The 14,047-nt window shown below is 37.5% G+C and overlaps 1 protein-coding gene across 1 annotated transcript in view; it reads right to left on the reverse strand.

Moving 5' to 3' along the window:
• LOC150105334 (tyrosine decarboxylase-like) overlaps positions 1-13,829 on the reverse strand; it is a 311,867-nt gene extending 298,038 nt beyond the window's left edge. Inside the window, exon 1 of the mRNA XM_090393931.1 lies at positions 13,629-13,829. Coding sequence (XP_090250057.1) covers positions 13,629-13,829 — 201 coding nt within the window. The remainder of the gene's footprint in view (positions 1-13,628) is intronic.
• Between the last annotated feature and the right edge of the window lie 218 nt (positions 13,830-14,047).

Consider the following 14,047-nt stretch of genomic DNA (forward strand, 5'->3'; position numbering starts at 1 on the left):
AGCTTTTGCGATATGGTTGCAAACGAAATTAATAAATTAATTGATGGGAAAATAGACTTAAATGAGGAGGAACCGGTAGAATTAATTGATGACGTCGAAATGAGGAAAGTTCTTCCGAACATTCTGATTGTGATGAATCCGTTAAAGAATTCAGTTTAAATAAATTAGCAGATGGATTGTACTTAGCAAGAAAGTTAGGAAGTTATGTTATGAATAATGATCCCTTAATGGAGCGCTCCAGAAAATTCACAAGATAATTGGATATTTGTTGAGCTCCGTATTGTGAACTTAATAAAAAAATTGCAATATAGTGGTAAGTAAGGTTTTATTACCGACTTCTTGATAATTAAACCAGCCGAAGTATGCAATGAGAATTATATAAATGATGAATCTTTGACTCCATACGGTCTTGGGTAGTAATAATAGTGTCCAAGAGATTTCAAGTGATGACGACGTCTGGCCACTCATAAATAAAGAACATCTACGAAATGTTAGTTTTGAAGACAGCGATTACGATTAAAATATGCACTTTATTTTATATTGCCTAAAATATTTGTGCAATAAAGTTTACCTATAAATAAAATTTTTAATTTTATACTGTGTATTTGTTTCATAGTTTATATATGTTTTCTAAACTTAAATGAATTACCTGATTAAATAAAAATATTTTTTTGGGCATGTCATTGTTTTATATATATATATATATATAATTTAAAAAAAAAAACGATTTCGGAAGATAACTACTTCTATGTGTCTGAGTCTCGCATAACGCGACATTTCTGCGTTACCAAACATCCGCATCATACGAGGGTTACCTGTATAGCAATAGTATGTAACGGATCGTGTAGCCATAATGCAATGAGATTTGGGTACTTGACATGGTTGGATGCTCGGAAGCATTTCTACCCAATGCATGTCCCTATGTTATTCGAAGTACTCACCAAAATCAATTATGAACATGATAAAAAACTGTCGCTGCAATTAAAAAAAAAAACTTAATCGAAAAGCTACAAATAAGCACAAACAACACTCTTTCCCACCTCCACCTACATTGGCTGCATAAACATATGCATTATCATTTACAGAAATCTAAGACCTATTTCTGATCAAACTTAAAAATGTCAGCCTCAACCACAGTTCGCCATAAATCTAAATTTCATTCTGTATTAACCTTTGATATGTAGAGATTGCCTTCCCTTTTGGTAACTCAGACCGTCTAGTGCAAATTTGCTCTTCCGAAGAACTCATTCTGTGGAATTTAGAATCGTCTTCAGGATTTTCTTCCTTTCCATGGTCAAACTACTGCTTTTGACCTCAAAAACTTGTTCTGAGCTGGTCCAAGGAATTCTGAGCATTACTTAGAATGCATTGAGTCAATTATAATGGGTAACTTAAGTAATCTGTGTGTGTTAAGAACACTAACCATTTCAAGCGGGTCACCAAAGTGATTCTTTCTGTAATGATCAAGTTACATAAAAAAAAAAATTTTAAAATCCATGCCAATTATCCAAACCCAAGTTTCCGATTTGGGAAATTATCAGAACAAACTGGAAACCTTAGTTTCCGATCTGTTTGCTTGAACCGCCTCAACGAATTCTCCATGCCTATTATAAAAATCGATCACATCAAAAACTAATTTTGCAAAGGACGAAAAGCTGAAGACCTATCCAAGAAGGGAACTGCCTTCTAATCCTAAATTGGGAGTATGGTTGAGATTTCTCTTCGCGAGAGAATATGACCAAGAACACTATCATTCAAAGAAAAAGCTAGTATCTTAGTGTCACAAGTCCTATAAACTTGACATGCCAAAAACAAAGTACATCAACAGGTTTATACATTGATAAATCAATATAAAGTAACTAGCGATGGGTAGTTTACTGTCTTCATCTCTTGCAATATACTTTATATGCTTTTCAGCTAGTTTTATTATAAAGACTAAGAGGCGTATGACGAGTCGGAAGAAGTAATGTAAATAATGTTTCTAGATGTCTACGCGGATCATACCCATGTGGAATACTCTCTAAAACACCAGAAAACATTCCAAAACTGATTTCACAAGGCAGTAAAAACACCTCTTCGGTTATTGTACGCCTACGTTTCTAAAATCGAATTGCTTTGAAAAATACAGAAGGCCCACCACGAAGCAAGTGGGCTAAATGAAGATTCAGCAGCTAATTCAAAACAATGTATGAAATCGATATCTACAGCAAAACAACTGAAACGAAAGCTTTAGTCCATATCAAATGTGGGCTTAAACCTTCTGAGTTCATAAAAGGATGAAAAGGATGTTTATGATGATTCTACGTTATTTTCGACCATCTAAACGTGAGAAAATTGACATAAACTGGGTTTTATATTGGCCGAAGGATTTTAATCGGTACTAAGCAAGAAACACCAACTAGTTTCGCCAACTTAGCTGTTTGGCTTCTTCAGGGTGAATAAAAAAGATACATAACGATTTAAACACTTCATGAAGGAATGAACCAATACAATTTTATTTTTTTTTACAAATACAGAAGAACGCATTCATACACGCTCCATGCGTTTGGTGTACGATTATGTCAAATTACATAACGTTTCCTGCATAACAACAATTGAGCAGGAAACGTTCTGTAATTAGCAGAAATTTAATTCGGGCGTGCATGAGGGTCTTCGAAATATCAGCTAGAATCAATCCTTATTAGAAGAAACACACATATAAACCACAGTGAAAATTATTTCATTGTAAATATTTCATCCTAAGTATCTTAGGACCATTGACCATTGACGTTACTGACAGGATGGGTGAAGCACAAGTGCTTTTCATATTCCCCTTTATCTGTAATGAGAGTTATTTGGGAATGGGAGATTTGTGAGCAATTAAGCTCGCCCTCTGAGGGCAGTAGTGTTAGCTATGATCAGTTGAGAGAAGAATAGCCTTCGGTCTTTTGTGTTTGTAGTAATCAGTCTCATTGTAATTGACAGCTTGCACGATTAGTGGGTTTGAATGTGAACTTGACTTCACGAAGAATTTTTCTGCAAGATCACGAAGAAGGGAGGAGATGTATGGAATGCCGGTTTCTCGGTGAATCTGTGAATTTCTGACGAACCACGGTGCATCCAGGATCATCCTAAGGCATTTATTTTGGATTCTCTGCAATTTTGAAATGTTTGATCTTGAAGTGTGACTCCATGCTGGTGAGGCGTAGGTGATGACTGGACGTATTACCATCCGGTAAAGAAGCAATTTATTATGTAGGTTCAATTTGCTCTTGCGGTTGATCAATGGGTAGAGCTGAGCTATGACTTTGGAAGATTTGGAACAAACGAGATTGATGTGTTTGTTGAAAAGGAGTTTCTTATCCATCAATACTCCAAGATATTTGGTCTCTGAATGCCATGGGATCTTTTGACCAGAGAGCAGGATGTCTTCTTTGTTGCAGATCTTTCTTCTTGAAAACATCATGGCTGAGCTTTTGAGGGGGTTTACTTGAATTCTCCAGTTGGTGAACCAGTTTGCTAGCTCATTGATACTTCCTTGGAGTCTAGTGATTGCTAGGTGAGGGCTGAGCGATCTGGCCAGAATAGCGGTATCGTCGGCATAAAGAGCCGTAGTAGTTTTTGGGTTGAGAGGAACATCTGCCATGTAAGTTGTGAAAAGTATTGGGGCCAGAAGAGAACCTTGAGGTACTCCCGCCTGGATTCTGCGCCTTGAAGAAACAATTCCGTTGAGTTTTACTTGCATGTATCTTTCATTGATATATGAATATATGAGTTTCACTAGTTTAATTGGGATATTGTTTTCAATTAGTTTGAAGATAAGGCCTTGATGCCAGACCTTATCAAAAGCCTTGGCAACATCCAAAAATACAGCAGCAGTATGAAGGTGCCAGTTAAAACCATGAGTGATATGTTCTGTTAGTCGGTGAATTTGTTGCACCGTGTTGTGAGCTTTGCGAAACCCAAATTGTTCATTTGGGATTATTTTCTGTTGGTCCACTGCTGTTTGCAGTCTTGATAGGATGATCTTTTCTGTCACTTTGCCAAGACAGGAAAGAAGACTGATGGGCCTGTAGCTTTGGGGAAGTTGTGGGTTATGACCAGGTTTTTTCAGAGGTATAATGTCCGCGACTTTCCAATCAGAGGGAAAGTATTGGAATCTTAAGATGGAATTGGTAATATTAACTAGATGAATTATGGCTTTCCGTGGGAGTAGCTTTATTATTCTATTGGTAATGCCGTCAGGGCCGGGGGCCTTTTTATTCTTCAGATGGGAAATGATATTTATTATTTCTGTTGGAGATGTGGGGATGATGGTTTCTGAATCATCCTTAAGCTGACTTAGTGCATTTCTAACTTTACGATGGACTTTGTAAATAAGATTGATATTTAAGTTTGCATAAGATGGGCTGCATTGATTTTCCAGATTGTCAATTAGGGCTTCTGCTTTTTCTTCATCTGTGTGTGCAACTCCAAGATTGGTCTTTAAAGGGGGAAGTGGTTGTCTTTTGGTACGAAGAGATTTTACAAACTTCCACATGGAGTTATCTTCTGGGTTGATTTCTTTCAGTTTGGTTTCCCATTTGGAGTTTCTGTGGACCTGGAGGGCTTCTCGAACCTGTCTGTTCAAAGTGTTTAAGGTTGCTTTGTCCTGCGGGGCTCTGGTGTTGTGATATCGCTTTCTGGCCTTGTTTTTGGCTCTAATCAGGTCCATTATCTCTTCTGGGATCTTGGAAGCGTGGAAGACAGTGGTTTGAGTGACTGATGCTATTGCTGTGTTGATTTGCCTAGTTAAGTTGTTTACAGCTTGATCTATTTCTTCTTTTTTACGAATGACAGGGGGAGGACCGATGTGGATTGGAAGAACCTTAGAGAGCTTGTCCCATGGTATGAAAGAATGATGGGGAGAGAGTTGGTCTTGAAGTCCTAACCTGAGTAGGATGGGATTATGATCTGAGTTAAGCTCTTCTACTGTCTCCAGCTGGTATTGATATTTGATGTTTCTGAGGATAACTATGTCTAATACATCAGAACTTCCTGATGGGCTGTAGTGGGTGGGGTCAGTGGGTCCAGCTACTATTGATGAGTTGAGTAATGTGTAGTTGTATAAGGTACGTCCTTTGGTGTTGATTGACGAACTGAACCAAGCCGTATGTTTAGAGTTAAGGTCTCCAGCTATGATTATGGAATCTGTGGAGCCGAGGATGGAGTCTAAGTCTGCTGTCAATAGTGGAATACTGGGAGGATTGTACGCTGCGTAGATTTTGAGTTTGCCAGCGTTATTTGTGTGCACCTCCACACCCGTCACCTCAAGGTTTAGAGTTTGGGGGTTGGTCAGCGAGTTGTGGCTTAAATAATTTTTGATAAAGATAGCTGTTCCACCTCCACTAGAGTTAAGTCTGTCTGTCCTGTATAAAATATAACCTCTTAGTTTTGGATTGTTTGATGGTCTGAGGTGGGATTCACTGATCAGGATTATGTCTGGATTGTATCTTTTTGCAAATTCTTGCAGCTCGAGAATTTTGTTTGTTAAGCCATTGGCATTCCATGCTGTTATCATGAGAGAATTTGGTTTAAATTTTTTAAACATTATAGAGAGCTGTTAGTATGGATTGGGTTTCTAGGTAGAATCTTTTTCTGGAGGATGGTGAGGTGCTTGCTTTGCTGAATTCATGCAGCATTGTTGCAAGTGACGAGGTTAAAGCTGAAGTGAGATTAGAGCTTGTTCGCTCTTGTGATGAAGAAGTCTGGGTTCTTACCGCTTCTGCATATGATTTGGACATGGTTGATGGTCTAGTGCCTTCCTGTGATGTTGAATGTGAGGTAATATGTTCTGGAGGGCGGACTTCTTGGATGTGCATTGTGTCATTTCTTGGAGGAGCGTGGTTACTTCTTAATGATCCACGGTTTTTTGGATGGAAAAGGCAACCCTTGTAATTAGAGGGGTGTGGTCCTCTACAGTTGGCACAACAGGCAGGTGTTGACCTGGGTTTGGTGCAGGAGTTGGTTTGATGACCCTCACCGCATTTTAGGCATCTATATGCAGCTCTGCACAGTTTTTGGGCATGCCCGAACCTCTGGCATCTGTGGCACTGCCCTGCCGATGCCTTCTTCCTTAGAGGTTCGGTTGTGATTTTAAGCTTACAGATGTCCGTTAATTCATAGATGCTTTTTTGTGTATTAGAGATTTCGACCAACACCAGTGGCATTGGTGTTTTATCTGATCTCAACATTCTAGTGACTTTGGTTGGAGTCAGTCCTTGATTGATGAGGTCAGCTGTAATCTCATCAGTTGAGATGCCTTCAGCCACTCCTCTTAGAACTACCTTTAAGTTCTTCTCGCTTGCTAGCGCAAAGGTGTGGAAGGGCAGTTTGGAGTTGTCAAACAATTTGGTCATCAAGCGATAATCGGTGACAGTGGTAGGGTGGATCTTTACACCCTCTTCCGTATTTCTTGCCCAGGAAAAATTGATATTATGATCTCCTAGGGATCTTGAGACTGAGGTCCATTTGTTTTTGTCTCGAAGGATAACTGGAGGGACCTTTTCTTTTCTGTCTTGGGAGATCTGATTTTGTTGAGTTGATACATTATCTTCCAGTTCACCTCCCGATGTTCTTCGTCTTTTATTAGATTGTTCCTCATGAGAACAATCGAGCTGTCGGGGAGACTTTGTAGGTAGAACAGGTGTAATGTCCTCTTCTATGTCTAAATCATCATCTTCAGTGTCATTTACTTGAGTAAAGAGATTCAAGCAGCCAGGGTAGTCTGTATCAAATTTCTTAAGGATGAATTTGAGAATGTCAAGTGACATATCTTTGTTTAGCTGTTGAATGGCGTCCTTGATATCGTTTACATTCTCCATTCTTGTGTACGAAATATTAAGATATATTTCGGAAAGGTATGATGGCGTATAGAACGGGCTAGGGCCAGAAAATTGTATCAAAAGTTAAATTCTTACCTTTTATTCTGTAAACAAAGCAGATTCACAATATCTAAAACTCACTAATCACCACTGATATCAAAAAACATTCTTCACAACAACAACCGTCATGCGAGACTACTATGCGAGACGCCATCTTTTAAGTATCTTAGGACATCATCAGTACAGTATTTAAACAAAAATTAGGAATAACATACAGTTAGAGCGCATGATTACAATAGAATCTCATGAAAACGTGCATAACGTGCTAAAGTAGTACAACAACAACAAAAAACGTTAATTATTTAACACAGTTTTGTACGATAATTTCCCATACTTTAGGAATAGTAAGAACGTCGTTGCGGTTTAAGTTTCGTCTGTGTAGTAGGGCTATGGCTGTATTTTTGATGACTTCTAATTCCTGGTTTAAAGATTCTTCAGAGGAGCAGAATTTGTGTGCTCTGGAAACTAGTGATTTAATAATGCCAGATTTCTGAGATGGATGTGGCGATGGAACCGTCTTCTTTTCTTTTGATGTGTAAATCCAAAAAAGAGATACCCTGTGGAGATTCTTTTTCTAACGTAAAGTTGATGCGATGATGAAGAAGGTTAATTTTATCTAGAAACAGTTGTAATTCAGGCTCGGGATGATTCCATACCGTAAATACGTCATCGACATATCTTAGCCAAATTTTTGGTTTGGGTTCAAAAGTGAATATTTTTTCCTCAAGGTGTTCTAGAAACAAATTTTTGGATTTACACATCAAAAGAAAAGAAGACGGTTCCATCGCCACTTCCGTCTTTCGCAAGCCTACATTCTCAGGTCGCTACATTCACAATTCTTCTGCTCATCATCCATCTCAGAAATCTGGCATTATTAAATCACTAGTTGCCAGAGCACACAAATTCTGCTCCTCTGAAGAATCTTTAAACCAGGAATTAGAAGTTATCAAAAATACAGCCATCCTAAATGGATATAATCCCAAAACAACTCAAAAAATCATCAGTCACTTCTGCATACATCAAACCAGACAGGAAGAAGTGCATAGGATTCCCATACCTTACGTTAAAAAGGCATCTCAGAACGTCTTCTAAAATTATGAAGAAATACAATTTTGCCACTACTTTCAAACCTATCAACCAAATTTACAACTTATTACCTTCTCCTAAGGACAAATTCTCACCCTTGATGTTACCTGGTGTTTATGAGATTCCATGCTCATGCAAATTATCTTACTTTGGACAGACAGGTAGGTCTGTTCAGAAACGCATCTCGGAACATCAAGACCACATTCGTCTTCTTAAACCGCAGAAATCTGGCCTCTCTCAACACGGAATTGAAAATCCAAACCATAGGATCCATTGGGAAAAGGCTAAACTTTTACATAGATCTTTATTTAAAGATGAACGTTTATACAAAGAAAGTTCTGAAGCCCTACTACACAGACCAAACCTAAATCGCAACGACGTTCTTACTATTCCTAAAGTATGGGAAATTATCATACAAAACTGTGTTAAATAATTAACGTTGTTTTTTTTTTTGTACTACTTTAGCACGTTATGCACGTTTTCATGAGATTCTATTGTAATCATGCGCCCTAACTGTATGTTATTCCTAATTTTTGTTTAAATACTGTACTGATGATGTCCTAAGATACTTAGGATGAAATATTTACAATGAAATAATTTTCACTGTGGTTTATGTGTGTGTTTCTTCTAATTATGAACGCACCACAGGTTTCGTTATTTAAAAAAGAATTAATCCTTGGTTTCTATTGAGGTTGTGTTTAGAACGGATGACTGTTATGGCTTCTTTTATGTATCGGGAGCGGAAATCTTCCTCCAAATCGGGCATGGAGCCTTTGTCCCATTCGATGGTATGGTTTGTCCTCGAGAAATGAAGGGCTGACCCAGAATCGTCTTCTGTTATTGTTTACATCGCATACATTTTTCAAATTTCCAAACTACTTGAGATCTAACCAATGTAATTTAATCCACATGACAGGGGATGTTACAGACACTGGCATATTTCAAGAAGGCACGACTGTCTTTCGGAGATCTTAAAAAATGGCGGATTGTCTTTGAAGGTTTAAAAGTCACTCGTATTTCATGTGGCTTGAGGAGTGTAGCAATCTTTTTAGAAACTGTCCCAGCATAAGGAATGGCGATGGTGGATTTACGATTGTATTTTTTTTTTTACAAATACAATTGTAAAAAAACAATTGTATTGTAAAAATAATTGTATTTGACCCCCCACAGCAACAATCTGAGGAAACGCAAAAAAGTATCTTATGGATCAATTTTTTTGGATAACCATTGTCTATCAGGGTTTTTGATATGTGAGATAGTTCATCTTTGAGATCTTTATCATCTGTAGTGATGCGAGATGCCCTATTTTTTAGCACGTGTACGATGCTTAGTTTTTGAGAAACGTGGTGCGAAGATGTGAAGCGCAAGTATCGACCTGTGTTGGTTGGTTTGCGATGGATGGACATATCAACCTTGCAGTCTATCCTTCATGCACAGTTTAAGTTGTTTTGTATTCTCTTTTATTCACCCTGAAGAAACCAAACAGCTAAGTTCGCGAAAATTGTTGGTATTTCTTACTTAGTATCAAATAAAATCCTTTGGCCAATATAAAACCCAGTTTATGTCAAATTTTCTCAAGAAAGGAATGCTTAGGAAACTGCGAAGTGGCCTATGACCAATCAATAAAATTTGACTGATTACCACAACAAAATCTGCCTTCCAAATTTGCTAGTCTCTTGGTCGTCTTTAATATATCCTCCAGCAAAAGCAATCAGCCATTAGGATGAAATAAACCAAACAGAAGACCGATTGAAGATGGTGTTTACGCCTCTAGGAAGCAGATAAATTTCGTCGACCATTAAGTAACGAAAAACCAACTAGTGTTAAAGCAAACGTGGTGTTTTTTCTTTTCTTTTTTTTTCCTTTCAATATGTAGTACGAATTACGTTTTGAGTTATGTCGGACCTGCAGATCCACATTTCTTTTCGAGAGCAGTTTTAAGATCAGGACAGACCAAAAACTGTTAAACACACTAAATCAATGCTAACTTTACCAGGCCCTCTAAGAAATGAAGAATTTTGCTGACATTATTTTCCTTGTGTACCTGAAGCGCACTGCCTAGACCAGTATTTCTCAAAGTGTGGTACGCGTACCCCCGGGGGTACGCGACAATTTTCGGCTATGCATAATTAAAGGAGTCTTATATTTTTTTTTAACAAACAGTGCAATTAGAGACAACCGGGATAAAACGGCACTAACTAACAAATCACATCCCCTCTCCAACAGAAACTGCTGTATAGACCAAGCAAAACCATATGTTGCCGGCGGAACATATGGTTTTGCTCGACACCCCCCCCGTTGTTAACGTGTTAAAATTAAGAAATATATAGCAAATGTTTCAGATATTATGGAATTCGGTTGAAGGGAATTAAATTAGCATTTCAACTCAACTGTTAAAATGATAATTTGTCTTTGATTCGCGCGATCTTTTGTTAATACCGCACCAATCATATGCAGTACCTCGCTGCTGTTCGTATCTCAAGTCTTGTATATTACTGGTAATTTTTGCTTGAAATAATGGAAAAGAAGATGACACTATTTGGGTAGATGACTTTGACGATGCGCACAAAGAAACTGTTCCCAATGCCAAAAGTAGTGATAGCGAGTAGGAGCTTCTTAGTAAGCCGCACCATTTTCAGGTTTTTTTCTGAAAACTTTAGTTTCAGAAAATTCCCGCACGTATCTCGCAACACGATTTTTTAGCTTTAATTTTGGGAAAAAAGTTAATTATATTCGAGTAAATACAGTATTTTTTTTTAGCTTTCAAATTCTTGCATATGGATCATTGGTTAAAGATTGGATTTATAAAACCCCCAAAAGAGAGCAATATAGCAAATATTGCTCTCTTAATACTGTAAGCAACAAGAAAACGTTGATATTGCATCTGGATCAAATGAAATTGATGAGTGTGTCGTCTGACACCTCTAGAGAACCAAAATTTAAAAATAAATCATTTTTTTGTTTACATGAACATATAAATTCATATAAAATATATATATATAATTTTAATTAATATTTTAAATTAATTTATTAATTAATTTATTTTTAATTAATTATTTAGGGGTACTTGGTAATAATGAAAATTTAAGAAAGGGTACGTGGATATCTGAAGTTTGAGAAACACTGGCCTAGATGACAGACAGCCTTAGACATTTTCGACGATATACTATGGCATGGCATAGTTCCCATTGCTATACACTCTCCGTGTTCTTACTAATTTCAAATTACTTTAATAAAATAATTATGTTGAGTTACCGAAATGACACGCCACAACCGGGGAAAAAATAATAATTAAACCTCGATTGAGCCCATTTTCGAAACTTAATTTTCCTTTCTGCTTCCAATGTTCAATTACACGTTCGACTCTTATCATCTAAAAATATGGCATCTGCGCACGTTTACTGCGATTTGCGAGCGAGTGTACATACCCGCATATTCCGTGCGGTTTAGGAAAAACCGAGTTTCTGGGAGGGGGGGGGAGGGTGAAGTACTACCTCCTAATGGACTGGCTAACTCATCGGTGGTTTACGAGTCCTTCAAAAGTTACTCGCATCTTGGACGAAATCATTTGGAATACTGCTATTTCAAGTCGAAGCGCAAACATCGAGAAATGTCTTGCAAATGAGCTATGAAGGTTGGATTCTCTTCTGCTAAAAATCTCTCCTCATTCCATTTCACTTTAATGCCAAAACTAATAACAAACGCCATTCTTCGCATTTCAATTTTCTCCAGCCACACTTTATTAATATGGAAACAATTATCTGAGATTTTAATATTTTCACAAACCCCAACTGCTTCCCTTTACAAAAGCCCGGATCCATCAGACAGATGCTAAGATTTGTGCGAGATCGATGATGGCGGCTGATGCTAAGGCATCTACAGCCATCATCGATCTCGCACAAATTGTTTACAAGACTTCAAGGAATGCCGGACGGTCTGAATCACATCAGTTTTTTTTAATGATCTTTTAATACGCTGGATTTTCTCTGAACAGTTCGGATCAAAAAGTAGCTTGGATCCTCCCCCCCCCCCCCTCCACCAACATGAAGCAACTATTCAGTTGTATATTTAGTCCTCGCCGTCTGCATTTAACAATTCTAGATAGAATTTCTAAGTTTTATTATTTCTTTGGTTGCATCATTTTCGTTTTCTGATTCAAGTACGCTATTCCTCATTTCACATTAAGTTCTCTACCATTATCTAAAGCTTTGTTCTCCAAAGAAGTATTTAGGCCTCCTTAGAAAGAAAGAAATCTACCAGCTGTCATCGAAGTTTTCTGTTTGGAACCTCCGTAACACAGCCGTGGAACGACTGCAATATTTGTTCTTCGGCTGGGAAATAAATTAGTTCAAACTCCAATTAGGCCAGAAAATTTTATTAGGTCCTTTCAACTGAAGGCGAATCAGTCATCGGATTTCAAAATAGTTACACTCTACTATCGTTGGGTTTTCGAATGCTGATAAGCATTTTTCCATCCAATACGTGTACTAATGTTCTGTAGGTAGAAAATTCATTTGTTGTGCAAAATTAATATAATAAAATTAATGCTTTAAATTAGTTTTGCAGGAATAAAACGAGTTCACGGGAGAAAATTACGCGTCTATGAGACGCTAACTCAAAATAAAACGAGAATTCCAATAACAGTTAAATCATAATGTCAAATTCATTGATATTACATTAATTTAAAAAAAATTTTAAAATCCGAGTAATTTAATACTGCAAAAAAGATTTTATATAAGTTGCAACAATTTTTGAAGATAATTTTAAAAGGTAATTTTCCGTTCTGGTAATGTGCGATCATCACCACTTATGACGGTGAAAACAGCCAAACTCCCGAGATTAAAAATTCAGTGTTCAAAAGACTTGGGGGGGGGGGACAATAGTTGGTTCTCAGGATTCCTCTCATTTCATCACACCTCAGTAAAAAATCTGCTGCACTCTTATCTCTAGGCTTATACAACTTAAATCAAATAGTCTCTTCTGTATTAATCAGGCTCCTTACCAATTTGATCTCAATCATATCGCTTAGCATCAACAAAGCTCTGCAGATGGCAATATTTCCTCATACCCAACATTCGAGAGCAATGACGCTACTTAGGCACTCTTCTCTGGACTTTTTCTGAAACGTTTGTCCCCTTGAAAAACTACTGACATAACTGCACAATGGAGTTAAAATGCAAAGCGCTCTTGGGGGGAAATAATACGTCTATGAGACGCTAACTCAAGATAAAATGGCAATTCAGTTAAGCCATAAATTCCTAGTGGAACTGTTTTTCTACATGAAAATAATCTTATTTTCATAATCCATCGTGAGAATGCAAACAATGATTGATGGAAAAAAGTATTATTCAAGTTTGAAAGAAGTCTGGAAAACAAAGATGATAACCGCAAACTATTATGCATCAGCCCTCACTACTCATATTCTTCCTTGTACGATAACTTCACGCATGAAGATTGGGTACTTATGTTCATGGATAGGATAAGGGTTATTATATCCCCAAAACCATGTTCTGAAGAGAAAAAAAAAATCAAGCCACTTTAATTAAATGGCACTATTTTCCTAACTCAAAAATTCATTCCAATTTGACTTCAGCAATTAATATAATGCAATAATGCAAAGAAAATTCAGTTATTACTTACCCCTGGCATAATATACCGTTCCACATCTTTCATGATCGTTTCCCAGGCTTCTCCCTTCATTGGGGCAGCGTAAGGAAGGAGATGACGCAAGTATCCTGGCTCTATGTTCGGAGTTACACGCCTCTGCGAGATTGTTTCCAGATAGTCTGCGATGTAATCCACCATCTCGCGACCCCGCTTGCGAAATTCGTACAAGTCCATAACTAGACGAAATTTCTTGCAAAATGTAACTTGAAAGGGGACTGGAACCAGTGAACTGGTCCCCCAATTTGATCACTTCACTCCTGAAATAAAAACGTAAAAAAAGTTAACGAAGGAATCTAAATTAAGGGTTTTGAATGAGTACTTTTAAAATGCTACATGATAAACAGTTTTTTATTTGGCACCTAACAGTGAGTAACTCCCCCCCCTCCCCCACA

The sequence above is a fragment of the Typopeltis vanoorti genome, chromosome 6, assembly GCF_054136105.1.
Source record: "Typopeltis vanoorti isolate ZY-2024b chromosome 6, IOZ_Tvanoo_1.0, whole genome shotgun sequence".
Lineage (NCBI taxonomy): Eukaryota > Metazoa > Arthropoda > Arachnida > Uropygi > Thelyphonidae > Typopeltis > Typopeltis vanoorti.